The 25,569-nt window shown below is 41.0% G+C and overlaps 1 protein-coding gene and 1 pseudogene across 1 annotated transcript in view; both read right to left on the bottom strand.

The window, feature by feature from the left end:
- ARMC2 (armadillo repeat containing 2) overlaps positions 1-25,569 on the bottom strand; it is a 140,667-nt gene that overhangs the window by 70,060 nt on the left and 45,038 nt on the right. Inside the window, exons 6-8 of the mRNA XM_006156963.2 lie at positions 18,417-18,493; positions 10,879-10,977; positions 5,937-6,112 (exon numbers count right to left, since the gene is read on the bottom strand). Coding sequence (XP_006157025.1) covers positions 5,937-6,112; positions 10,879-10,977; positions 18,417-18,493 — 352 coding nt within the window. The remainder of the gene's footprint in view (positions 1-5,936; positions 6,113-10,878; positions 10,978-18,416; positions 18,494-25,569) is intronic.
- Positions 20,523-20,699, bottom strand: LOC114009375 (uncharacterized; annotated as a pseudogene).

The following is a 25,569-nucleotide window of genomic DNA, read 5'->3' as shown; positions in this document are numbered from 1 at the left end:
CATCCCAAGATATCTAAGTAAATTAAGTATAGCGGCAATAAGGAAATGTACTTTTAAAAAAATGAAAACACAGTACACCTAACTGAATTGAACAGTCTAAATCAGTGTGTATCCACCTAACGTAGTGAAAAATAAAAATAAAAACCTTCCAAGGTATCCAAGATTAGGGATTAGTTTAATCAATGGTGGAATAATATTTATTTAATATTCATATTAAGCAGTCACAAAAAATTAAAACTACAAATACCATGTTTAAAAAGCAAAACATGATCTCTTAGATAGAAATAGTTTGTGTTCTCGTTGCAACAGTGTAAAAATATGTTTAGCGAAATGAGGTCATCTGGATAGATAAATACATCTGCATGAAAAGGATAACATATGGGTCTTATTTTATTATTGAAAATGATCTCAGACATTAGCTTTAACAGTATTAATGAGTTCTCGGTCAGTTCTTTTTTTAAAAAAAATTAATAGAATTTTGTCAGACATATTTGTTAAAGATTCTTTTTCTTTGTTATTTTGTTAATTTTATTTTTTACTTCCAATCACTGTATACCATGAGAGCAGGGACTCTTCCTGGGTTTCATCTACGAGTCTTACCAAGCACCTGTTGTGTGTCAGGCACTGCGAACTGGCAGTGTTGGGTGCTGCTCACTGTGTTGTGGAGGAGACACCAGGATGGGCAGGGCCGCACCCTGCTGGGGATGGGTGCGGGCGGGGTGGGGTGGTGGGGTGGTGCTGCCTATTGAGTGTCCCTCCTGTACTGGGCCCTCTACCTATGCTGTCTCACAGCAATCCACAAATTAGGTGTTGTCATTTTCAATTTACAACTGAGGAGTGTGAACTCAGATCACAGACCCATCTTGGCATCCTGGGGAATGGGAGAGAAATGCAGATTCTCAGGCCCCCGCCTTGCCCTATTGAATCCGAATCTGCATTTTTTTAAAAGAGAGTTTTGCTATAGTGTGCACTCACTGGAGAGACAGAAAGTGAGAAATCACCCCCCAGGGGATATGGCCACACTGCAATCTCTTCTCCTCCTGAGATCTTGGGCATGCACGCACATACACCCAGCATAAGTTTTAAACCTCTGGATCTGGGACTTGAACTGCAGTCGACTACATGGGAGACCAGTGACATAACCATTACACTATCCGTAGAATCTGCACTTTAATGAGAGCCCCAGGGATTTATGTGCACATTCAAATCTGAAAAGCTCTGTTGTAGAAGCCTCAGAAACTTTAACACATGGCAGAATCGAGATCCCTTCTGTTCTCAGAGGGAGAAAAGAAATGGGAACTTCGTGTGAGAGGGTGAACGAGAGAATGAGTGCAGGAAAGTGAGCAGGAGGAGGGAGGGAGACAGAGAAACAGTTTGCTTTTAATTTTTTTTTTTGAGAGAGAGATTTTTTACTATGGGGTGCATGCACTCGCCAGAGAGAGAGACAAATAGAGAGACAGAAAGTGAGAAATCGCCCCTTGGGAGGATGGCCACACAGCAGTCCTTTCTCCTCCATTCTCCTCTTGGGATTTTTGGGCAAGCATGCACATACACCTGATGTGAGTTTTAAGTTGTTGGGTCTAGAACTCAAACTGTGGTTGACTACGTGGGAGTCACTGAGCCATCTGCTGGTGCCGAAATAGGGATTTTGATAAGGTCTCACCACTATGATCCTCTGCCCCAGCGTTCCAGTTAGCCTGGATGACAGATGCACACGACTCTGGCATATGACATGCTTAGGTTGGACTGGCACCCAAACCCAGGTCTTCCATGTGACCCCAGCCTTGTGTAGCAGCTCCTTCTACATATAGAACATTACTAATACTGGGGAATATGTTTTTATCAGTGATTATCTCTCGCCAGGTTGTGGTGAAACCATGATTTACTGCTCTCTCATGTGTGGTATGGAGCATGTTTTCAATACTTCATGAAACTTGTTGAACAACTGAATGGATACAATCCACCTCACTGACTGCTCCCTCCAATCAAGTCTTATTATGTGAAAAGTGACACAGAAAAAAAAAAAAAAACAACAAAAACTGGTATCAGAGTTTTCATTTAAAAAGTTGGCTGGGGTGGGAGGAGGATTAAAAAAAGGAATTAAAAAAGGTACCCACAATTTCCAGGCCTGCTATAAAGTCAGTTTATACTAAAAGCAAATTCCTACAGCTTCTCTATTTATAACTATAAAGTTAAAAATTTAAGAAATGAAAAAAATAATAAAATACTAAATTATATTCAAAGACTGTAGTCTACTGCATATAAAAAAGGACAGCCCCAGGCCAGCAGGTGGCATGGAAGTTAAGGCGCTGAACTCACACATGGTCAGCCACGGATTGGATCCCAGACCTAGTAGCTTGAAACTCACGTCGGGCATATGTGTGTATGTCCAAAATCCCAAGAGGAGAGTGGAGAAGAAGGGATTGTGGCATGGCCATCTGCCCTGGGGGGTGATTTCTCACTTTCTCTCTCTGTCTCTCTGACAAGCACATGCATCCTATAGCAAAAATCTCTCTAAAACAAAACAAAACAAAACAAAAGGACAGTCCCCCATCACTCTCCATTCCCTCTACTCTGCTTAATTTTCTTCCCCCAGGGCTCACTGTCTCCTTCGGCTCTTGACGTCTGTGTTGACTATCTGCCCTGCTACCCTGCCAGCCCGGGAAAGCAGGGGCTATTTTGTTCACTTATATTCTCAATTGCAAGAAGAGACCCTGGCACAGAGCAGGTACTGGTGGCATGGCAGTTTTCTTGCTATGTTAAAAATAGTAGTTTAGCCAGGGCACAGTGGTCCAGGCCTGTGATCCTGGGGCAGGAGGATTATCAGCCTGGGCAACACAGTGAGATCCTGTCTCACAGACACAAAAAAGAGTAGTTGACTTTATTTAAAGCAAATTTGGCAAATTAAAGACTAATAAGAGAATTTTAAAGATCACTCATAAGAGGGGCCAGCAGGTGGCATGGTGGTTAAGGGCGCTAGACTCCCATATGGCCGACTGGTTCGAGCCCTGGACCTGGCAGCTTGCTTTCTCACTTTCTCTCTCTTTCTCTCTCTCTTCTTGCTCTGTCACTCTCTGGTCAAATTAAAAAAAAAAAAAAGTAAATAAATAAATAAAGTTAAATAAAATAATTCTTTTCTTAAAAAATCACTCATAATACTAACCCTGCGTAAGATTGTTGTTGACGTACGGGGACCAGCAGGTGACGTGGTGATTAAGGTGCTGGACATTCCCACATGGCCGACCACGGTTCAAGTACTGGACCTGGTGGCTTGCTTTCTCATTTTCCTCTCTCTCTCTCTCTGTCTCTCTCTGGTCAAATTAAAACAAAGGAATGAATGAATGAGTAAATAAATAAATCTAAAAAATTATTATTAAAAAAAAGATTGCTGTTAACATATTGGTATTTCGTTTTCTTCTCTGTGCATAGGGAGCTAGATTATTTTCCCCTCCAGAATCTAGCTGCATTCACATGTATATGTTTGTAACCTTCTAAAAAAATCTTAATATAGACTGATATATTTTTGCAAGAATTTTTGACACAAAGGTTAAAGTAACAGTGGCTATTTAGCTGGACACAGGGGCACATGACGATAATCCCAGCTATTTGGGAGGCTAAGGTAGGAGGATCGCAAGTTTGAGGCCAGTCCGGGCAATACAGCGAGATCCTACCTCTAACAATAAACCAACAAACAAATAAAAATGACTGTCCTGCGAACTTCTGTGTAATAGAAGAACGCAAGAGATCAAACCAGTTAACATCCTCACTGAATGTTTTTAAATATAAACAATTTTAAATACCTGAATTATAGTATTCAACTGATAAATAAAATATATATTGGCAGAAAGGAGAAAAGTTGTTTTAAAAAAACTTACTAGTTCCTCTCTCTGTCAAATGAAAAATAAATAAATGAATGAATAAAATTTAATAAATAATTTTTTAAAAAGAGGGGGGGACCAGCAGGTGGCGTGGTGGTTAAGGCACTGGGTACTCCCACATGGTTGACCAGGGTTCTAGTCCTGGGAGTCCCAAACTTGGTGGCTTGCTTTTTCACTTCCCCTCTCTCTCTGTCAAATTAAAAATAAATAAATAAATGAGTGAACAGAATTTAATAAATACTTTTTTAAAAACTTATTAGTTCCACATATCTTTAGTTTTTGCTGATTTTTCTTCCTCAGCCGTTCTTATGATGTAATCTTTAAAAAATGTACATAGAACCCTATCACGTAGGTGTAAGCTACACAGTTTCTTGCCTGAGATGTTATAGGAGATTCAGCAGGCAGATGAGAATTGGAGCTTGATGGCTTTAAAGGTCCCTCCCAACCTTGTGGTTCTGTAGCAGGTCAGAAGACACAATCTAGCCAACATTGCACTCTGGAGTTTAGCCTAGAGAGTCTCGCTCTGATTCAGCAAGGCAATTTCACAGAGAGGTTTTCAGTTCAGAATGTACTTACTACCTGGCAGTTCACTTAGCCTTTTACCATAAAACAATTAAATTGTGCAATATATATACAACTAATTTGAATAATATCATTGATAACCAAGATAATATTTTCTCTGCAAAGCATGAACAAATGTGTGGCCTGCCTTCTTTCATACCTTCCCTCTTTCCTTCCTTCCTTCCCTATGGCATGGAACAAAGTGTCTAGATCCAGATGGAGAAGAAAAGACAATCAGTCCTTGGGTGGCTGGCAGCCTGGGTTCTGCCCAGGGCAGCTACACCACATCAGAGCCCAGGAATGAAATACAGTAAAAGCACTATTTCAAAAAAAAAAAAGTACTACTTTCTGAGTCACATATTACATTTTTTAAAAAGACAGTGGCAGCTAAATAAAAATATAGCATCCCCACCCCAATTACATAGAATATATAGTCAGAATATCCTGTCTTATGAAAGACTTCATTATTAAAATAAGAAGTGGTGGAAGCTCTTACTGAACTATTAGGGAGGATGCCAACACTTACCTCCACTGTGTACTTTAAGATTTTAAATGACATGAATTACAGGGTGTTAAAATAGAGCTTTTACTTTTATGAAACCAGGTAAACAGAGTTTCATTCATTTGTTTTAGCGGCTCTCTTAGAACATTCTATAATAAATGTAGCTTATCTTCTGGTTCCAACTGTTGGTGGCTGTGACAACAAAGTGCTCACCTCAAACAATGATATCATTTTGTCTCAGATAGAGTTTCTACAGACTTTTATCTGGTGTCTGACCTTTCCTTCTAACACCTTCTGGGAGTTCTGTGACCACTGGCTCCTCATGGTGACCACATGCAGCCGTTTTTCTCTTTCATATGGTTCATAAAACACCTGGCCATTGTGCTGCTGGCCCCAATTAGTTAAAGTTACTTATTAAATCATACGACAAAATCGAGCTCCAGCAGAAACCAGAAGGTAGAAACCACAGCCTGCACTGTCTGATAATAATCTCTAGCTAAGTTACTTGAGCAACTGTTTGGAATGTATTTGACTATCGTTATTTTTTTTCTTTTCCTTTACCCTAATCACAGCCCAAATTTAAGAGGCTTTTTGTTTGGGTGTCCCCCCCCCTTTTTTTTTTTTTGCATGCTTCCTCCGTTTCAGACTCTTTATAGGCATCATCTTATTTTTCCCACAATCCTATGATAAAAGTACTATGTGCACCCACATTTCACAGGTGGGAAGGAAAAACAATCTCAGAAGAGTCATTCAAGTGGCCCACAGTCCTAAATGTAAGAATTTATCTGAACATTTTCTATATACTCAGCCTTTGATTCTTAGACAATATTTTCTAGTACTATCTATTCTGAGATGTCAGTTTATTACCTTATATTTTTCAAGATGCTAAGCAAACACACTGGGTTTCTAATCATCTTTGTAATGTTTACAAATGTAGCATTAAATGAAGCTTTTAGGTGCTGTAGTCTACTAGACCAAAGGAAAGACAAACTTACTGCTAGAATAATTTTTGCAAGCTTAAGGTTGAGCAAGTCTGAACCAACATCAACTAGTTTATATAGGGTCTTCAGGAGAACGCGTCTTCTCTTAAATTTATTTCCAAGCATGTTTCCTTCCTCTAAAGCGTGATGAAGTTTTGTGCAAGCAGCACAAACCGTTTCAATGTTTTCTTCTGTCAGAGCAAAGAAAGTAAAGCAACACTTACTAATTAAGTCATGTTTTCAAGTGTGTCAAACACAAACAGTATAAGTAAAAACCCTGTAATTATTTTCTTGGACATCTTCAAATTCGTGAACTGTATTTTATCCTTTCCCTTCTCTTATCACTGCCATCAACCTGATTTTTTTTTTTTTCATCTCTTTGATCCATCTCCTACTGTGCTGACTTACTCACTAACCAGCCAGTGGACTTATCTAGAATCTAGTCTTGCAAAGAGTGTACTAAAGAATGGACTTGCCAGCTACTTCCGTGGGCCCTCCTTTTTATCCCAGATGCCCTCCGCCTCCACCTGCGTTCCACCGCTAGTGTCTCCACCTGCAGTTCTTCTCAGCAGAGTTATGCTGGCCTAGAATGTTTTCCTTAACCTGGGATGCTTCTGATTTTGGTCCTGTGAGACGTTATGTTCTAGCTCCTCCCTGAGAGATGCACTAGCCCACACTTAGCAAACCTAGTACTGATCATTTATTTTTTACATATAAATGTGTGTGTTGTGTTACATGCCCGGTGCCCTCAAAGAGACATCATGCTCAGTGAGTAGAAACCATGTCTTCATGGAGCATTCCATATTTTTAAAACAGTAAAAGTCTGTTTAATTGACCAAAAAAATGAGAATCTATTTGCTAATGAAAATGTATATAGTAATATCTTTGTCTTGACTGATATGCATGGTATTTGTGGCGGAAAAAGAAATGTTGTACACTGTAAAGATATATATATATATATATATGATTAAATGGAAATAAATAAATAATAATTTTTTTTCTAGAAAATAAACCATGTCTTCATATCTTGGCATCCATAGCACATAGAACAGTGAGAATAGTGTACTATCTATATCACAATCTCCTACGTATTCATTTCCAACTATATTTGTTGATGAAAATATGTTCAATATTTTTACATGAGACCAATGCTTGCCATCTGTGAGAAGACGGCTATAACACAACACAGCTCAAGCAAGGTGTCAGCAAATACACTACCATTTGGAGGTGGCTATTAGAAAAGAGAATAAGAAGAATTTTGTTAGAAAGCAAGAAACTGAGAACATTTGGTTTTATGAATCTGTGTAAGGTCATTTTTGAAAGTGGAGCCCTACCAATCGGCACTCCAGGAAGAGCAGTAGCACCCCAAAGAATCCAAGGTGTAAGGTACTCTGTTGAACATTATCTCTGATAGATTCCATCACAAAATTAAAAAGTAGGAAACCAATCTTAAATAAATACCATAATGTGCTCTTAGAAGCCCACAGAGAGGAAGTGTGTGCCTGCAGAAGGAAATGACTCAGGCCATTTTTAGCTCTTTTCAACAATAATATCTAAGAAAAAATTTTAAACCTCAATAGCCAAATAACCTTTAATGCCTTTCAGTTATGCACTTAAATAAATGAACTGATGGGAAATGACTTAGACTAACTCTAAATAAAGTGGAAGACCTGCATTCTATTGTATGCGCCACTTTTGTTTTTTTTGTTTTATTCTTCTGTGACGGGCAGTCTCCTTATAAACCCACGTCCAGGCCCCGGGCCACTCCTTGGCAGTGGGTGCTCCTCAAGGTATTTTTCTAACACTTCCCTTCACAGACTCTTCAGCCTGATGAGTTCTACTCCACAGTAGTTGTCTTAGCTTAATAAAAAGGAAGATTCAAGGGTGAAATCTTAAACTACTGATCAAATTAACCGATTACATGCCAATTTGTTTGCTATAAATGCTATATAGCTTCAAAAGACAATCTGAATTGAAGAGCTATCAAAATTCTTCAGGGGTGGGACCAGCAGTTAGCGTAATGGCTATGTCGCTGGACTCCCATGTAGCTGACCGCGGTTCAAGTCCCAGACCCAATGGCTTAAACTAATGCCGGCACGTGTGTGTGTGCCCAAGATCCCGAGAGGAGAATGGAGGAGAAGGGATTGCGGCGTGGCCATCCCCCCTGGAGGGTAATTTCTCGCTTTCTGTCTCTCTGTCTCTCTCTGTCTGTCTGGCGAGCGCACGTGCCCTATAGCAAAAACCTCTAAAAAAAAAAAAAAAGATTCTTCAGGGGCTAACTCTAGTGCATAAAAGTCTGAAGTAGTAGAGAGTAATATAATCTCAAAGTGACTTCTTCCCTCAAGATATTTATTAATTACAAAAAGAAAAACAGCAGCTTTCCAGTGGAAGACCTGGCAGACACTGCCTTATGGAGCGGATCAAAGTTGGCACCACCAGCAATGGAACGGATCAGCATCATGAGCCTCTTGACCGAGACACTGAGAAGGACGCAGCATCAGCGAGGTAATATGCGTGCACCAGATGCCCAGCGTGGATCTCATCAAGAGAAAACACAGCAGACAGATCCAGCGTGCGGGGCAACCTGGAGATAGATGGCCTGTGCTCCTCAAATACATCAAGATCATGAAAGAGAGGTGATGAATAACTGGAATTTGTAATGCAGGGTTTTCTCTTTCTATAAAAGGGACTACGGTGACAACTGGCAAGATATGAGTAAAATCTGTACAGTATTGTATGGTAATTTCCAGATACGTAAGAGCATGCTTTTGTTTCTAAAAATACATGGAAGGATATGGAACATCGTGTTGGCAACTTATTCTCAAAAGGCTCAAAAAGGAAAAAAAGTGTGTGTGTGTGTGTGTGTGTGTGTAGGCAGGGATAGCAAAAGAAGGAGGGAGGGAGACAAAAAAGGAGGGCCAGAGTGCAAAGCTAAAGTGGTAAAATATTAACATTGGGAAATCTAGGTGAGGAGAACAAGGGATTTTTTCTTGGTATTACTCTCACACCTTTTCTATAAGTCTGACATTATAACAAAAGAAAAAGGTTGTTTTTATTTTTAAGAGAGAGCTTTTTGCTATAGGGTGCTTGTGCTCGCCAGAGAGACAGAGAGATAGAAAGTGAGAAATCACCCTCCGGGGGGATGGTCACACTGCAATCCCTTCTCCTCCATTCTCCTCTCAAGATTTTGGGCATGCATGTACACACACTCAGCATGAATTTCAAGCCACCAGGTCGGAGACTTGAACTACAGTGGACTATTTGGGAGTCCAGTGACATAACCATTACACCATCTGCTGGCCCCAGTTTTTGGCTTTTGTTTTTTTTGAAAAGGAAAACAATATAGAATTACAAGGGTGTCAAGTAACAGCATGGTCATCATTTCCTGTTCTTAGGTTTTCTGGGGAGACTACACTCCTGTCTTTAGTAATCCTTCTGAGAAGAAAGATGCATCCACATTTTTTTAAAGAATTATTTATTATTATTATTAGTAGTAGTATTTGAAATTTGCTACATGACATGTGTGCTCACTAGAGAGAGAGAGAAAAAGTGAGAGAGCAAGTCATCAGGTCTGGGACTCGAACTGCAGTCAGCCACATGAGAGTCCAGCACCTTAGACACCATGCGGCCTGCTGGCCTGCATCTGCATTTTAAATACAAATTGTTCTGTTGGTGTCATGGTGAGCAGAGCCCTCAATGTCCTTCTAAAATCCTCGGGCTAAAGACCTCCTCCAAGATAGGCCTCCGCAATTCTGACTTTCTCCCTGTTGAATGTTCTTTTTAATCCTTACACAGACTCATTTTTCTCACTAGTTTTACACATCTCCTAAAACAGGGGTCCAAAGCTGACTTGGCACACTAATATGAGAGTGAAAATGGACAACTCTAAAGGGGAGAAAGCCATCGAGGTCCATGTGCTTAGGATTTTGAGCTGTAGAGGACTTCGGAGATCGACTTGTCTCATTCACTTCCATGTCTGGCAGGTGAGGACAATACTGTGCACAGATTAGGAGACTCCCCACAGCCACATGCTTAGGTAGCAGCAGCACCAGCCCCTGAAACCCTGTCCAGGGCTCCCCTATTAACCATAATACAGTCAAACGCCAGCAGGCTGCTGAGGACGGGCAAGGTCATCTGAACCCCTCAGGGCGAAGGTCTTTTGCAAGTCTTCCCTGTCTGGTTGCTGGGCAGGACTCATTTATCTTGTCTCTCTTAGAGCATCTTCCTGTGGCAACCATGCTGGTTTGCTACTTGAAGGGGTGTTTGCTCTAGCGAGAACCTACTGTGTGCTGTGCGTCAGGCATTGGGCTTAGCCCTGGAGCTATAATCACAACTCCAGAGGAGCTTATTTCAGCTTCAGAAATGGAATCCCCAATAAGCTGCAAAGATGGAGTGAGTGGGAACAGGGAGGGCCATTCCCTGAGAAGCTTCCCATGTGCCTACAGAGGCCTGTTGACTGTGGGCCTTCATTAGTGGGGCGGTCCAAAGTGCAAGAGCTGGGCACATCCCAGACTCCTCCTGTGCTGTGAGCGGCTTCCCTGACAGAGGTACCTAGCCTTAGGAGAGGAGGACACAGACACAGTGGATCAGGGAAACCTCGCACATACCCGTCAAGGACGCCAGTTCATGAGACTCAGTATCAGAGGCCTGATGTCTATTTAGAACTTCACTTTCTCAACTATGGAAAGCCACCCTTCTCAAGCAGAGAAGGTGATAATTAATTTGAATTACAAGGGGGAATTTCAGAAGTTGGTTCTCTGGGTGCATGTAAAGTACAATTTTACTCACTAAAACTTCGGTTTACGTGTAATATTTCACACACACGTTACTGGATAAATAGATGACTGCGTTTGTTTCTGACCATGTTCACAAAGTCAAAGTGTACTAAAAATAGGGCAGTAGGGAACACATAAATAACCACAGAAAATTTTGATTGCAAACAAAAACTGTGTTTTACCCTTTTCTATTTCATACAAAATCGGTAAGATCCTTGTGGTCCAAAAGACTTCATCTGCTTCTGCTTCTGTGTCCTTTTTTTCCAGGTCAGCTTTCGAGACTACAATGGAAACCCAGAGAGGGGAAAAAGAGTCATGAAAAAGAGTCTGTAACAGAAAGTAGTCAAAATTCTTTACTATTTATCAACAAAATTGAGAAACTATGGAATTAAATTACACCTTGTCTCCCAACCTGACCAATTCTAACATCTTCTAATGAAATCACCCCAAATTAAACTCAGATAAGATAATGTAAAGAAATCAGAGCTTTAAAACACAAGTGAGGTACTTCATAAAGTATGAAGCTTTGTATGAGGGAGTCTTTTGAAAGTTCCTGAAAATGCATGGATTTAAAAAAAATTTTTGCACTAAAATAAACCTGTACTTTTATTCCATTTTCCCACAAACTTTTTGGAGTTCCCTTGTAAATGTTCATGACTGTCAGTAAGGCAAGTCATTCTGAGTTAATTTTTGCTTAAACTTGTCCCTCTGTAATGGATTAGGTTTTCAGGAAAGTCATGACATATTTTTGTTTTTCTCTTTTTTTATGATTTACTTTTTATTTAACTTTACTTACATATTTACTTATTTTAATTTGGCCAGAAAGAGACAGAGACAGAGACAGAGAGAAAGTGAGAAAGCAAGTCACCAGGTCCGGGACTTGAACCACGGTCAGTCATGTGGGAGTCTAGTGCCCTTAACCACCACACTACCTGCCAGCCCCTATTTTTCTATGCAAAAATATATCAAGACTTTCCCAACAACCCAAGAGAATAGATAACTGCAGATATGTGGAGAATAAGAATTTTGAAAGTGTTTAATGAAAATTTTTTGAAAGAAAGGCCTGGAAGGACTTTCTTTTTTCTCTATAGAAAATAATTATGGGGCCAGTGGCATCAACACCAAGTGACTTCATGTGGTGCAGGAGGAAAGGCCTGGGCTACCTCATGATTGATATACTGGGTGACTGAGATCTAGTTCCTTATCCTCTCTGAGCCTCAGTTTCCTCATGAGTAAAATGGAGATTAAAATGTCTGCCTTCAAGATTATGAGAATTTAGACACGATACAGATAAAGCTCTGTGTCAGTGCCACGTATCTAATGACACACAATATATATGAATTTCAGCTCCCTGGTTAAATAAATAGGTTGTCTCAGCCTGAAGTAGAGCAGGGCAGTGCAACACACAGCCTCCCAGCAGACACTGTGAGTACAGGCGGTAGGGAGTGCTGCTCTCTGCCATCGCTTACGGACTTCGGAAGTCCGGGTGCAGCAGGCTTGTATTTAATTTAGGCAACTACACGATGGGAGGCCCCCCAGTTGTTCCCTTTGGTCGGAGAAGAAAGTGGAACCCAGGAGTATGTAGTTATCTAAGGTCATGTAGGTCCACGTCCCTTGCATTTGACCTCTATGAGCTTCTACCCCACAGCAACCTGGCAGACCACACGGAAAGACTGCAGGAAATGTAAATCATACAGAAACTGCAAATCGTGATTATGTCTCCCACAGGTGGTGTCTCATGGTCTCAGTGCTGACTTGGTAGCTGGAGTGGGGAGTGCTGTGCAGACATTTCTGAGCAATGCGAGAGACAGACTCCCCAGTTTCCCTTCAATGAAGTCCACCCCGAAAACCCTTCACTTGGCACCTAGTCTCCATCAGGTAAGGGAGTCTGTGTCCTCTTAGGGTGGACCGGATGCTAGTTTAGTATCCACACAGTGGGTGTGCTTGAACTCTACAAGTACCTCAACTAGGCAGTCGGTAGGTGGCATGGTAGTTAGGGCACTGGACTCCCAGTGGTTGATTGCAGTCTGAGTCCCAGACCTGGCAGCTTGAAAATCACACCAGGCGCCTGTGCTTGCATGCCCAAAGTCCCAGGGGAAGAAAAGATGAGAATGGATTGCAGTGTGGCCATCCGCCTGAGGGGTAACTTCTCACTTTCCTTCTCATTGTCTCTGTCTCTTTCAGGTGAGTGCACATGCCTTATGGCAAACAAACAAAAACCCTAAAAAACCCCACAAAATCACAGGTAGAAATCATATGATAAGAGCTATCTGAAGGTGATAGAGATGGAGAGAGAGAGAGAGAGAGAGTAAAAAGAGTATGTGGCATATATATTTTCAGGTGGTTTTAACTAAAAAAAAAAAAAGGATGAGTTAACCAGAGGGGCCCATTAAGAGCACAGGTTTAGAGTCACTTTCTCACTTTCTGAGTCTAAATCCCAGCTCTGCCACCTACTAGCTGGTTAACCTTGGGCAAGTTGCTTCATTTCTCCATAGAATGGCTAACAATGGCTATCTCTAAGTTTTGAGATGATGGGTTATTAATTTATTGTATGTGCTCTTCTGTAGTTACCAAATCCTCTAATGTACTTGCATTATTCTTGAGAGAAAAAAGAATACAAAGCATATTAAATGTGTGTGTGTGTGTGTATGTCTTAGTAAACAGTCACATTCGTATTTTGTTAACAGGGTTAAAATGAAATTCTCTGCAAGCAGAAATCAAATAAAGTCCCTGCTCAATTATTTGTATAAATAGCTGAGAAATCCAAGGATAGCACATAATGGAATGTATTTAAAAATGCATTTGGGGGACCAGCAGGTGGTGTGGTGGTTAAGACACTGGACACATGGCCGACCACGGTTCAAGTCCTAGACCTGGTGGCTTTTTTTCTCACTTTCTCTCTTTCTGTGTCTCTCTCTGGTCAAAATGAAATAAATGAGGGAACCAGCAGTTAGCATAATGGCTATGTCGCTGAACTCCCACGTAATCGACTGCGGTTCACGTCCCAGACTCAGTGGCTTAAAACTCACTCCGGGCGCATGTGTGTGCGTGCCCAAGATCCCGAGAGGAGAATGGAGGAGAAGGGATTGTGGCGTGACCATCCCCCCTGGGGGGTGATTTCTCGCTTTCTGTCTCTATGTCTCTCTCTGTCTGTCTGGCGAGCACACGTGCCCTATAGCAAAAACCTCTCCAAAAAAAAGAAAGAAAATCAAATAAATGAATGAATAAATTAAAAAAAAATGTATTTGAACTCAGAGATGTCAGAAACCACACAGCAGACACTTTCCAAGCACAGAGCTGACGTCCCAGGAGAGGCAGGGAAGGGTACAATTTACCTACCTCTCCCAACCCTCAGGCCTTCCCCACTGCACTGCATGCCAGAAACGGCCACTTGTAGTTGCAACAATCTAGGCTTGCCTTTTCTCAAACCTTCCTAATACAAGAGAGGCCATTACATATGAGACATCAAAGAGCACTTCAGTACCCCAGCTGCAGTGATGCGGGCGGTAGGGCACGATGCTCCAGTCATATGGAAAGGTCTGGGGTTTGGTTCCCAGGTCTCTCTCACACTTTCAAAAGTAAACAGTTCAAGTGCTATTGATAGTCTTTTATTTTTTAAGAATTATTTATTTAATTTATTTATTTAGAGAGCAAGAGAGTGAGAGAGAGAGAAAGTGAGAAAGCAAACTGCTAGGTCTGGGACTCAAACCATGGTCAGCCATGTGGGAGTCCAGCACCCTTAAGCACCATGTCACCAGCCAGCCCCATCAATAATCTTAATATTAAGGTTCCAAATAACCTATCTAACCTGTATCAAGCCTCCCCATAAAGCACAACGCTGAACTGTCTTCAGGAGAAAAATCAGTCTCCATTCCTCCATCCCCACCTCTTATCTGAAACCTTGGGGCCATGAATGGTTTGGGAATTCAGAAATGTTGGATTTTAGAAGGGCATAGGTGCTACAATGTGTTATACACCACAGCAGGAGGGCCTCTGGAGCAGTACTCTGGAGCAAAATGTGTGAATGCTCACACTGTGGAAACAGACACTGACTGGCCGCCCATGAGCCCATGCCATTAAATGAGTTCCAAAAATTTTTCAATGTCAGAGCTTTCCGGATTTCAGAACTGCAGATAAAGGGTTACAGACCACTACTTCAACATTTTGGATTAGTATGAGTCTGCCTTAACATCGATAAATTATAAATATGAATTCTAAAGGTAAATATTCAAGCAGTATTAAAAACACAGTTGCTCCGCCCAGCCAGGATAGCCACACTGGTCGTTGCTCAGCACTGAGCCACGTGGGAGGCCTGCACCTGGCCCACCCTACGAAGCTGGGCGCAGTGGCACACACCTGTAGTCTAAGCTACTCAGATCACTGTGGCAAGAGGATCAGGACACAGTGACACCCTATCTAAATAAAACAACCCCCCACCACAAAAACAACACACACATAAATATACACACACAGTTATTCTTATTCCCAAATAACTAACTTGTTCAGAGTCCAAAGTATTTGAAAAAAAAAATCAGCGTTGATCAAGGCAAATGAAAAGCTAGAACATGGTAAATCCAATAAGCAATTTAATCAACACATATTTATGACACACTTACATTTTCTAAAACATAAACTTCAAGCCCAGAAAGCTCAAATCAGCATTTTTACTTTCTGTGCACTGTGCTGTTTAATACGATAGCTCTACGAGTCACCGTGGCCATCAACCTGTTTCTTAAGAGCAAGCGAAATCAATAGCGAGTTCGCCCCAGGAAGAGCTGACTTATAGGAGGGAGCCAGAACTCACAGAACAGTTCATTTAACTCCGAGCCTTTCTGGCCGTTTCTGAGGTTGTTTCCTTCCAGAACAGAAATCAGCCAGACACTGTGGTGTAAGGGTTTCCTTCCATCCTTCTCTCGGGAATCCCTGTGTGTGCTGTGGTGTCTGACCACAGCCTCTTCACCTCTCTCCACCCACTGAGACTCCCCCGAGCTGTATTTTACACAAGACCCCTGAGCTACTCTAGAAATTGAAGTGTAGAATTATGTGATTGCTTTTAACACAGACACACACACACACACACACACACACACACACATACAAAGTTTGTCTAAGTCTTAGACAGCAGCCTAATATTTTAGAAAACATTTTCTTCTAGATTCATAGTTTGCTAAATATAAAAAATATGATTCAACAGGAAATTGGGTAAGTCAAGCAAAAAATTCAGCATATTTTTGAAGGTTTTGCTGTCTCAGTGGTTATAGTTGTTAACCACAGCTTTGAGTTCTGGACACAAAAACCTGACACAAGGTTTGGATTGGCTGATGTTTTTAGCATATAAATGTAAAACCCTTAGCAACAATACTGACTTGGAAATCAGTATATCTAAGATTTTCCTCAGTAGAATAGAAATCTTCATTGGTTACCAAAGTCAACTCATTTTAAAGATAATACTTTTTAAATCTAATATTAGTTTGGTGTTATAAAATTTCACAAAAAGAATATAACAAGCACCAATATGTCCAAAACTAGTTGGGTCAAATATTAGCACTTTGCCAAATGTTTATCCTCTCCTAACTCCCCCTCCCCCCTTTTTTAGGTTCTTGTATACTTGCTGGAGAGAGACAGAGAGAGCCAGTTAGAGGGAAACTGAGAAATTACCCCCCAGGGGATAATTCACGCTGCAATCCCATCTCCACTCTCCTCCTGTAATTTTGGGCACACATGTATACATGCCCGGTGTGATTTTCAAGCCACCAGGTCTGGGACTTGAACCATGGAAGGTCATGTGGGAGTCCAGCACCTTAACCACCACACCACCTGCTGGCCCCAATTCTCTCCCTTATTTTAAAGAAATAAAACATGAGAGAAGTATCTCATGTTGGGTAAAGTTTTTTTTTTACAAGTGAAATGAGAAGTAGTGATTGACAGCTTAGAAACTTGGAATAATAATAATGATGATTGGGAAAAATAATGGAAAGCTATTGGATGATAAAATGGGGATTTTAATGTCTCTGTATTGACTGATATGCATGGTGTTCCTTCTGGAAAAAGAAATGTAATACACCGGAAAGTTACATGTGATTCAATGTTATATAAATAAGATTATGACGATAATAAAAAAAGATCACAGGTTAACAGCAAAAAGAAAGGAAGGAAGGAAGGAAGGAAGAAAAGAAAAGAAAAGAAAAGAAAAGAAAAGAAAAGAAAAGAAAAGAAAAGAAAAGAAAAGAAAAGAAAAGAAAAGAAAAGAAAAGAAGAAAAGATGACAGATATAGTTGAGGTCTCTGTGTGCATCCCCTCACCTATTGCCCCCCTTCCTCTAGGGGTTACCACCATTCTAAATCAGGGGGTTACTGTTAACAAGCTTGACTTTACATGTTTACTACATAGATCTGTACCCATAAACACTAGATGTCATTGTTCTTGCAACTGATGTTTTTTCTTTGGATCTAACATTATATTTGTACCCATTGCACTCAGCATTATAAATGAGTAGATTAGTTCATTTTTCTGCCATATTCCATTAATTAGGTAAATACATTAACCATTAATATAGGTAAATACAGTTTTATCTAAGTGAGCAATGGTTTTTTTTTTTTTTTTAGAAGTCAGTTGACATTTCTCTTAGTTAAAAGACCAAGGGACAGGAAGCTCCTGTGTCACAGTACATTACATATGGCTCTCGTACATAGTGAAATAGACGTCAAGGACTCAAATGTCTGTAACCAGCACCAAACTCTTGTAGCAGGCAAAGAGTGAAGCAAGATTTATTTTACTGGCATTGAGATTGTAATACATCTTTACATGCAGTATATTTTTTGGTAGACTTAAATCATTTGAAGACAGAGTACCTGCAAAGGAAACAAGTAGTAAAATATTTCTGGTAAGACCTGAATGTAGTACTTCTCACCATAAGCTATTTATTAAGACTTCAGAAAAGTCAATCCTGGTATGATTTTTAAATATGACCTAAAAATTTGCCAGTTAGCTTCTGTGTGTTCACACACAAAATAAAAGTAATGTACAGTGGGATAAAGAATATTTAAAATTGGGGACCAGCATTTAGCGTAATGGCTATGTCACTGAACTCCCAGGTAGCCAACTGCGGTTCGAGTCCTAGACCCGGTGGCTTAAACTCACACTGGGCGCGTGTGCATGACTGCCCAAAATCCCGAGAGGAGAATGAAGGAGAAAGGATTGCGGCATGGCCATCCCCCCGGGGGATGATTTCTTGCTTTCTGTCTCTCTGTCTCTCTCTGTCTTTCTGGCGAGAGCACGTACCTTATAGCAAAAACCTCTCCAAAAAAAAAAAAGAAGAATATTTAAAATTGCCTTTCTTGTTGTTTTTGGTAATTAGGCTAATGAAAGCTAATTTGGAGGGTGGGAAATTCTTTGAGTGAGCAATGATTTTGAACTCAAGTTTTGAACCCCAAAACTACATTGATATCAAGCTTTCCAACTTTCCAAATGATTTTATAAAATTTCTGGAAAATCATTAAGTCTGTAATCTAGTAGCTGTTTGAGGCATTACAGCTCAGCAACCGTGAGAATGATAACTGTTGTGAAAAGAATGGAAACTTATGATGATAAATGTTGATCTGTGGCCAGGTTGGATAAAGTTTCTGAGTTTTCAAACATCTTCAGGGCAAACGCTTTTCCTCCAAATGAAGACTCTGCAAGTGAAGGGCTGTGAGGACTCTGGAGAACGCAAGTGCCTCACCTGTTTTGGTTTGCGGTCTGCTGAGGTCTGAGCTGGTGGGGCAGGATGAGGCCCTTGCACGCCTCTTCCCCTGGTCCCTAGAAGGAAGAGGAATACACTAATCACTTGACACCAACAGCAAAGCGTTTTTCTTTTGCAAATGTCAAGGGTCTGTAATATACCGGTTATGAAGTAGCCACAGAGAATTGCTGATAGGATGGGTTTGGGGCTCTATGCCCTGTTTTAATCTACCTTTAATTTCCACTAAGATTTACCACTGAAATACAAGTCATATTTGCTGAACAATCTGAAATATACGTACTAGAAAGAATGACGATAACAAAAACAATCCAAACTTTACTTTGCACAAAAAATAGAAGAACTGAAGATGTACACCACAAGAGGTCACTGTTACAATAAGAAAGAACCCTGGTACACTTCAACCACCAAGGCCTCACCTCCGGGAGCTGGGAGAGCTCCCATTCTTTCCATGGATAAGAAAGTGGCCCAACTGGCCAGATGTGCTTAAGGCCCCATGGCAGGCAGATCTGGAACTCAGGTTTCATCATTTGAAAAGTCACACATTTAAAAAATTAATATTAATATTTTCTGGAAACATTTCATTCTAACAAATATTTTCAATGTTTAAAAATTGAAGGTCAATTCGGGCAGTCTTCAGATAACAGATATTTTATATTCTGAAGCAAAGAGTCGGGGGGGCGACCAACAGCAGGATTATAGTCTCAGGTTTTTATTTTAAAATAGAGACCATGTCTAAAGAGTACAACTTCTCTTCAACTAATACGTAAAAATACTTACTTTTAAATAGCTGTAAAAAAATTTCAAGATTAAAAAAACACTGAGAACAAGAGTATAAGTTTTACAACGTATTTCTGTCCATAAAATATATGTCCCAAAATCATGAAGAATGCATGTGCATGTGGCATGGTCCCATGAACGTACATACATATGTCCACTGCCCCTATTTCCTGCATAGTGAGATCCCCAGTGGAGGTTCAGCAAGCTGTCTTGTGGCTCTGAGCCTTTATTGCTGAGTGAAGATTAGATCCTCCTTTTCTTCCATACACACGTCCCTTTTAAAATACTTGATTTAACACTTTTTATTATAAAATAATAAATAAAAGAAAGTAATTTAAAAAAAAAGTCTCAGGACCAGCAGTTGGCATAATGGCTGTGTCGCTGGACTCTCATGTAGTTGACCACGGTTCGAGTCCTGGACCCAGTGGCTTAAACTCATGCTGGGCACATGTGCATGCGTGCCCAAGATCCCAAGAGGAGAATGGAGGGGAAGGGATTGCAGCATGGCCATCCCCCCTGGGGGGGATATGGATTTTTCACTTTCTGTCTGTATCTCTCTGTCTTTCTAGAGAGCGCATGCACCCTATAGCAAAAACCTCTCCAAAAAGAAAAAAAAAAAAAGTCTAATTAATACTCAGAAGTAATTTGCTTTATGTTTACACACAATAAAAAAAACATATATCTCCTAACACGATACCCTACCCCAAACCAATCAAAAAAGAACATAGGGAGAGGATCATCTCAGATGAGGCAGAAATAAAGGGAATCAACCCTCTGAAGAGGTAAAATACTAGAAGTCACACAGGGTGTGAGGCCACAGAAGTTCCCATATTCATTGCTCCTAGAGATTAAGAGAGTTTGAGAGCAATAGAGGCTGTCTTACTTTCAATATAAACAACTGTTCTAAGCAACTAATGCTATAGAGCAAGATGGTTTTCAACTAAGGACCTTCCAGAGTCATTGGCCTACTGCCCTTGAAGTCATGGCACTGATGAAGCTGCCTCCATAAATAATAGTACATTTGTGTATCACCACTAGGAGAAGAGAAAAGGGGGCGGGGGGGGGGAGAAGTGTTCTTACTATTCAGTATATAACAAAGATTGGCAGAGCTTGGTCCTACCAGTTCTCAGGAAGATCACAGGATTGGGATTAACTACTGCTCTACATGATCATCAGGGTGTGGTTGAGCATGCAGGCTCCTGGACCTAAACTGCTTGGGTTCAAATCCTGAGTCTCACTTTCGTGAGCTTTGTGACCTTAGGCAAGTTACTTGGCTTTGGTTTCCTTATCTTAAAACAGGACAAAGCCTCTACTGAGTACAGTGATAAGCACACTGGAAGAACTTCATACATTGTCAATATTCTTCTTCTCTTTCTAAGCCAGCAAGCATCTATCTGAGCAATCCAGAGCTGAATGTTTTTCAATTAGCAATAATTGCGCCTCGGATAAACCTCATTGGCTACGATACTGCCACTGCGCAAAGCTAGAGCTGAATGTTTTTGAGATAAAGATCACATAACGAGTTGCTCTGGTGAAACTTCGAGGAGCTAAGAAACTGCCTTTTTTTTTTTTTTTAAGTAGAAAAGTATTAGTAGAATTTCTCAATGCTTGAATGTGAACCTCAGCAAGTAATAAGAACTAGAGGAATGCTGAGAAGGAAACGCTCAGTGAGTAGAGAACCAGACCACAAGGCAGGCCTAGAAAAATAAAGCTGAACTAGCAAATGGCACACTACTCCCAGAAGGGAAGAAGCATGATGAAGGTAAAGAGAGGCATGAAAAGCCTGATTATTTGGGCCCAGAGACAATTACACAGGGCCACCACCATAAGTAATAGGAGGTTTGTTGGAGGGAGCACTGGAAACAGCTGTGTGAAACTCTGGATTGAGTAAATGGATCCTTTGATGGGCAATAAGGTTCTTATACAAGGAACTGATGGAATGTGGAGTTATACAATGACAAGAGTATTAGGAGATACGGAGAGAAATATCAAGGACTAATCTTTCGAGGGTCACAGTGGCACTGGAAAAGAAGGAAAAAATTCAATAGATCCTTTAAACAAAAAGTTGATTGGATTGGGTGGTTGATTCCAAATCAACAGGAGAAAGAAGAGAATGTAGATCTTCAGGACTAGAACAGCAGCATTGCCATCAACAGAAACAGAGAGGTTAAGGAGAACTGTCTGAGGGGAAAGCTAGTCTGGTCTTGCCATATTGAGTTTCGGGTGAAAAACGGAACACCTGCAAAGGAGATGTGGAAATCAGAAAAAGGGCTCCTTTCAACATCAAAGTGATCCACAGGGCCCAAAGTCCTCAGATTAGTGCCTCAAAGACAGGAGATTTGGGACAAGGCCTTGTCAGACATTTACCGGTTAAAGCATAGGAAAAGTAGTCCAAAGGAAGGAGAGAAACAACATGCCATCATGCTGTCCAAGCACACTGAGAGAGAAGTCACGATTAACAAGTCACAGAAAATGAAGGCTGAGGAAGAACCATCCAGTCTGGCCATGGTAAGCTTACCAGGGTTTTCGCGGAGCAGTGCAGCCAAGGTCCCACACCAACAGTGGATGGGCAAGACGGGCAAGAAAAAGAGCATCTCTTCAGTACAGAGGAAGATTAGATGGCCTACGTATTCACAGAAATCCGTCTCCCTGCAGCTTCTACTCACTCATGGGTCTTGGTTCTACTCACTGGAACCACATGAAACACATTTTTATGCTTCCTCCCCTTGACAACACTTCACTTATTTAAAGATAGTACGTTCACCATGTGAAGTCATCATTGACCGTTTAACCCCGCAGCTCTACCAGTTGTGACCTCTGCTAAGCTTTTTGACCTAGGCTTTGGTTTCCTCATCTGTATATGAGAAAGTGCTAAATAATCATTCCCAGTAGGTGTTGTGGAGGTTAAGGTGCTGGAACCCACATGGTTCAAGTCTTGGACCGACCCAGCAGCTTAAGAATCATGCCAGGGGTATGTGCATGCATGCCCAAAATCCCAAGAGGAGAATAAAGGAGAAGGGATGGTGGTATGGTCAGCCTCCCCGGGGGGCGATTTCTTACTTTCCCTCTCTTTTCTCTCCAGCAAGTGCACATGCCCAATGGCAGAAATCTAAAAAACAATAATAATAAAAATAGTACTCACCAACATAAAACTGTTATGAAGATGGAGTGATACTGTGTGTAATTGCTTAGGCCCCATCCTGAGTATTCAGTAAATGTTCACTGTTACTGCTATTGTCATCACTGATGCCATTAACAAACTCGTCCAGTCCCTTCCATGGGTCCTCAGATAACACAGTTTCAAATCTCTGCCAGCCTATCCAGTTACTCTGAGGGACTGTCAGTTTGTCTGGATCCCTTTTAAAGTCCAGACCAGCAGTGAGCTAAATGTACGGCCTGAGGAGCAATCGAGGGATGTCCTGAATAATGAAGTCTAAAATGACGTTAGTAGTTTCGGCAGCCACCTCACAGTGCTGGTTAGTCTTAGCTTTTCTTATGTGTGCGGCTAAGGCAGATTTTCTCTATCCACATTGGACCTTTACTCATTCTTATTAAATTTCACAGTGTTGTACTTGGCAAAGAGCTCCTGCCTATCAGATGTTTTTAGATCTTGATTCAGTCATCCAGTATAATTGTTCTCCTCAGCTTCCTGTTTCATGTTATTAAAGACCATAATTGAATTTTTACAATGATTTTGATGCACAAAAAATAAAACAATTCCAAAAATTATTCCTTAAAGATCTTCTGTGAAATTCTTCTTAGAGGCAGAATGATACCGTTTTATTTGCTAGCACATCTTAACTTACCAAAAACAAGAACAAAACCCAGGGAACCAGCAGTTAGCGTAATGGCTATGTCGCTGGATTCCCACGTAGTCGACTGTGGTTTGTGTCCCGGACCCGGTGGCTTAAAACTCATGCCGGGCACGTGTACGTGCATGCCCAAGATCCCGAGAGGAAAATGGAGGAGAAGGGATTGCGGCGTGACCATCCCCCCTGAGGGGTGATTTCTCGCTTTCTGTCTCTATGTCTCTCTCTGTCTGGTGAGCGCACGCGCCCTACAGTGAAAATCTCTCAAAAAAAAAAAAAAAAAAAAAAAAAAAAAAGAACAAAACCCAAACAAACTTCACGTAGTAGACTTAAAGAATAAATAGAATTTACTAGCTCGTATAACCCTGAAGTGGATAGGTAGGGTGAGATGTAGGCGTGGTGTGATCAGGGCATCTTTCTGCCATTTTCTCAACTCTGTTCTTCCCTCAGATCCATGTGTAATCAGGTCCTGATAAAAACAAAATGAATACAGCAAGCCTAGGAGTTGCACCTCTAGCCCACGCTTCACAGCCAAGGAAGTTCTTCTCTTTCTGATCACTGACAAGACTCCTACATTTCACTCTGAGCAACTAGGATTAAATGGCCACCAAGGCAACTGCCACACCCAGTATGAATGACCACTTTCCTTCCATGAGCCAAACATGCTGGCAACATTTACCTCTGGACCATATGTTTCCCAAATATACTTCTATAACAACATTAGCAAATTCAGATTTCCCCAGGGTCAGCAGGTGGCACAGAGGTTAAGGCACTGGACTCCTACATGGCTGACCATGGTTCAAGTCCCGGATCTGGCAGCTTGGAAAGCATGCTGGGCACATGTGCATGTGTGATGTGTGCCCAAAATCTCAAGAGGAGAAGGAATTGTGGTGTGGTTATACCTTCTGGGGGATGATTTCTCATTTTCCCTCTTCCTCTTTCTTTCTGTGTATGTGCCCTATGACAAAAACCTAAAAAAAAATTTTTTTTAATTCAGATTTTTCTAATTCGGACAGTTTTTCCAATGATTATGACTAAGGCTTTCTGGTCAGAGGTCTACAGACTTTTCCCCAATGGGCCAGTTAATGTATATTTTGCACTCTAGGTCAAGTTGACCCAAAATTGGCAAAACTGAATACCTACATATTTTGTTGGTACTTTTGTACCATTTAAAATGCAATGATTCTAAAATGTAGAAACCATTCTTAGCTTCAAGTCTGTAAAAAACAGGTGGATGGTTAGACTTGGCATTCTGGCTGTAGTTTCTTGATTCTTGCTTTAGAGAAATAACAACAAATTATAAAGGAGAATTTAAGAAATAAAACCAGTACATTTATCTCTGTTTGGAAAAAAGAAAATTTTAAAGGATGTTTAGGGATAAAAAAAATTTTGTAAATTTTTTTCCAGTTTGTTCTTGGGTACATGCACTTGCTGGAGAGGAAGAGAGAGAGACAGAGAGAGGGCAAGTAAGAAATCACCCCCTTGGGGGGATGGCCACACCATGATCCCTTCTCCTCCAGTGTTCTCCTGGGATCTTGGGCATGCACACACACATGCTTGGCATGATTTTTTTTAAGCTGCCAGGTCTAGGACTCAAACTGGTGAGATTGGCCATGTGGGATCCAGCTGCCTTAACCTTCACACCATTTACTAATTCAAAACTTTGTAAATTTTGAATTCAGTTTTTTTCTTGCATTAAGAAAAAGACACTTCACTTTAAAAACTAGATTCAAGTTGTGTAGGTTCAAGGCAGGTAGCAGGTATTTTAGGCTTTGTGGCCACAGTCTATCATAGGCACTCGATTCTGCTTCTGTAGTGTGGAAGGAGCTATAGACAGTAGCTAAAGTAACGAGAGTAGCTTTGTTCCAATAAAACTTTATCTACAAAAACAGGTAAGGAGTTGCATTTGCCTGCCTTGGTTTGCCAACTCCTGCTTGCTGTCTCCAAACTACTTTGATTGCAATTTGGGAATGCTGCCACCAGGGGGTGAGGGGATGGAGAGATGGTCCCTTCATCGTGTCTTCATAGCCACAAGCAGATAAACCATTTCCAGACAGATGATCGCTCTCTCTTAATTACTGACCTTAAAATTCAAATTGTGCAGCCTTTTGAGTCACTCTTTCTCTGTCTATGCAGGCCTGCTCCTACTTCTCAGGAATGTACTTTTACTCTTACTTAATTAATTACCTTTTTCTCACATTAATTGCATGTTTCATTTAATTCCTTGTCTGAAACACCAAGAACCTGGATGTCATCACAGAAGCCATCCCATAACATGTATTGTGGTGATCTAGGCCAGGAGTCTACCTCTTTAGGTTATAGGATTGGCCACAATGAAGATTCATCTGCCCCTCTTGGACAACTGGAAGAAACTGCAGAACGAGAGGAGGAACCGGTCATAGGTCATGGAAGGACTCCAAGGATCCTGGAGTCGCTCAGTCAGCTGAAGGCGTTCAGCCAAGGAAATGGTCCTGGGGACCATAAGGGACATGGCAAGCCAAGGATGCTCAGGCCACTGTCCCAGAGCTTCAACCACCTCCCAGGCA

The sequence above is a fragment of the Tupaia chinensis genome, unplaced genomic scaffold (genome assembly GCF_000334495.1).
Source record: "Tupaia chinensis unplaced genomic scaffold, TupChi_1.0 Scaffold000527_1, whole genome shotgun sequence".
Classification (NCBI taxonomy): Eukaryota; Metazoa; Chordata; class Mammalia; order Scandentia; family Tupaiidae; genus Tupaia; species Tupaia belangeri.
This window is presented reverse-complemented; position numbering and strand designations above follow the sequence as displayed.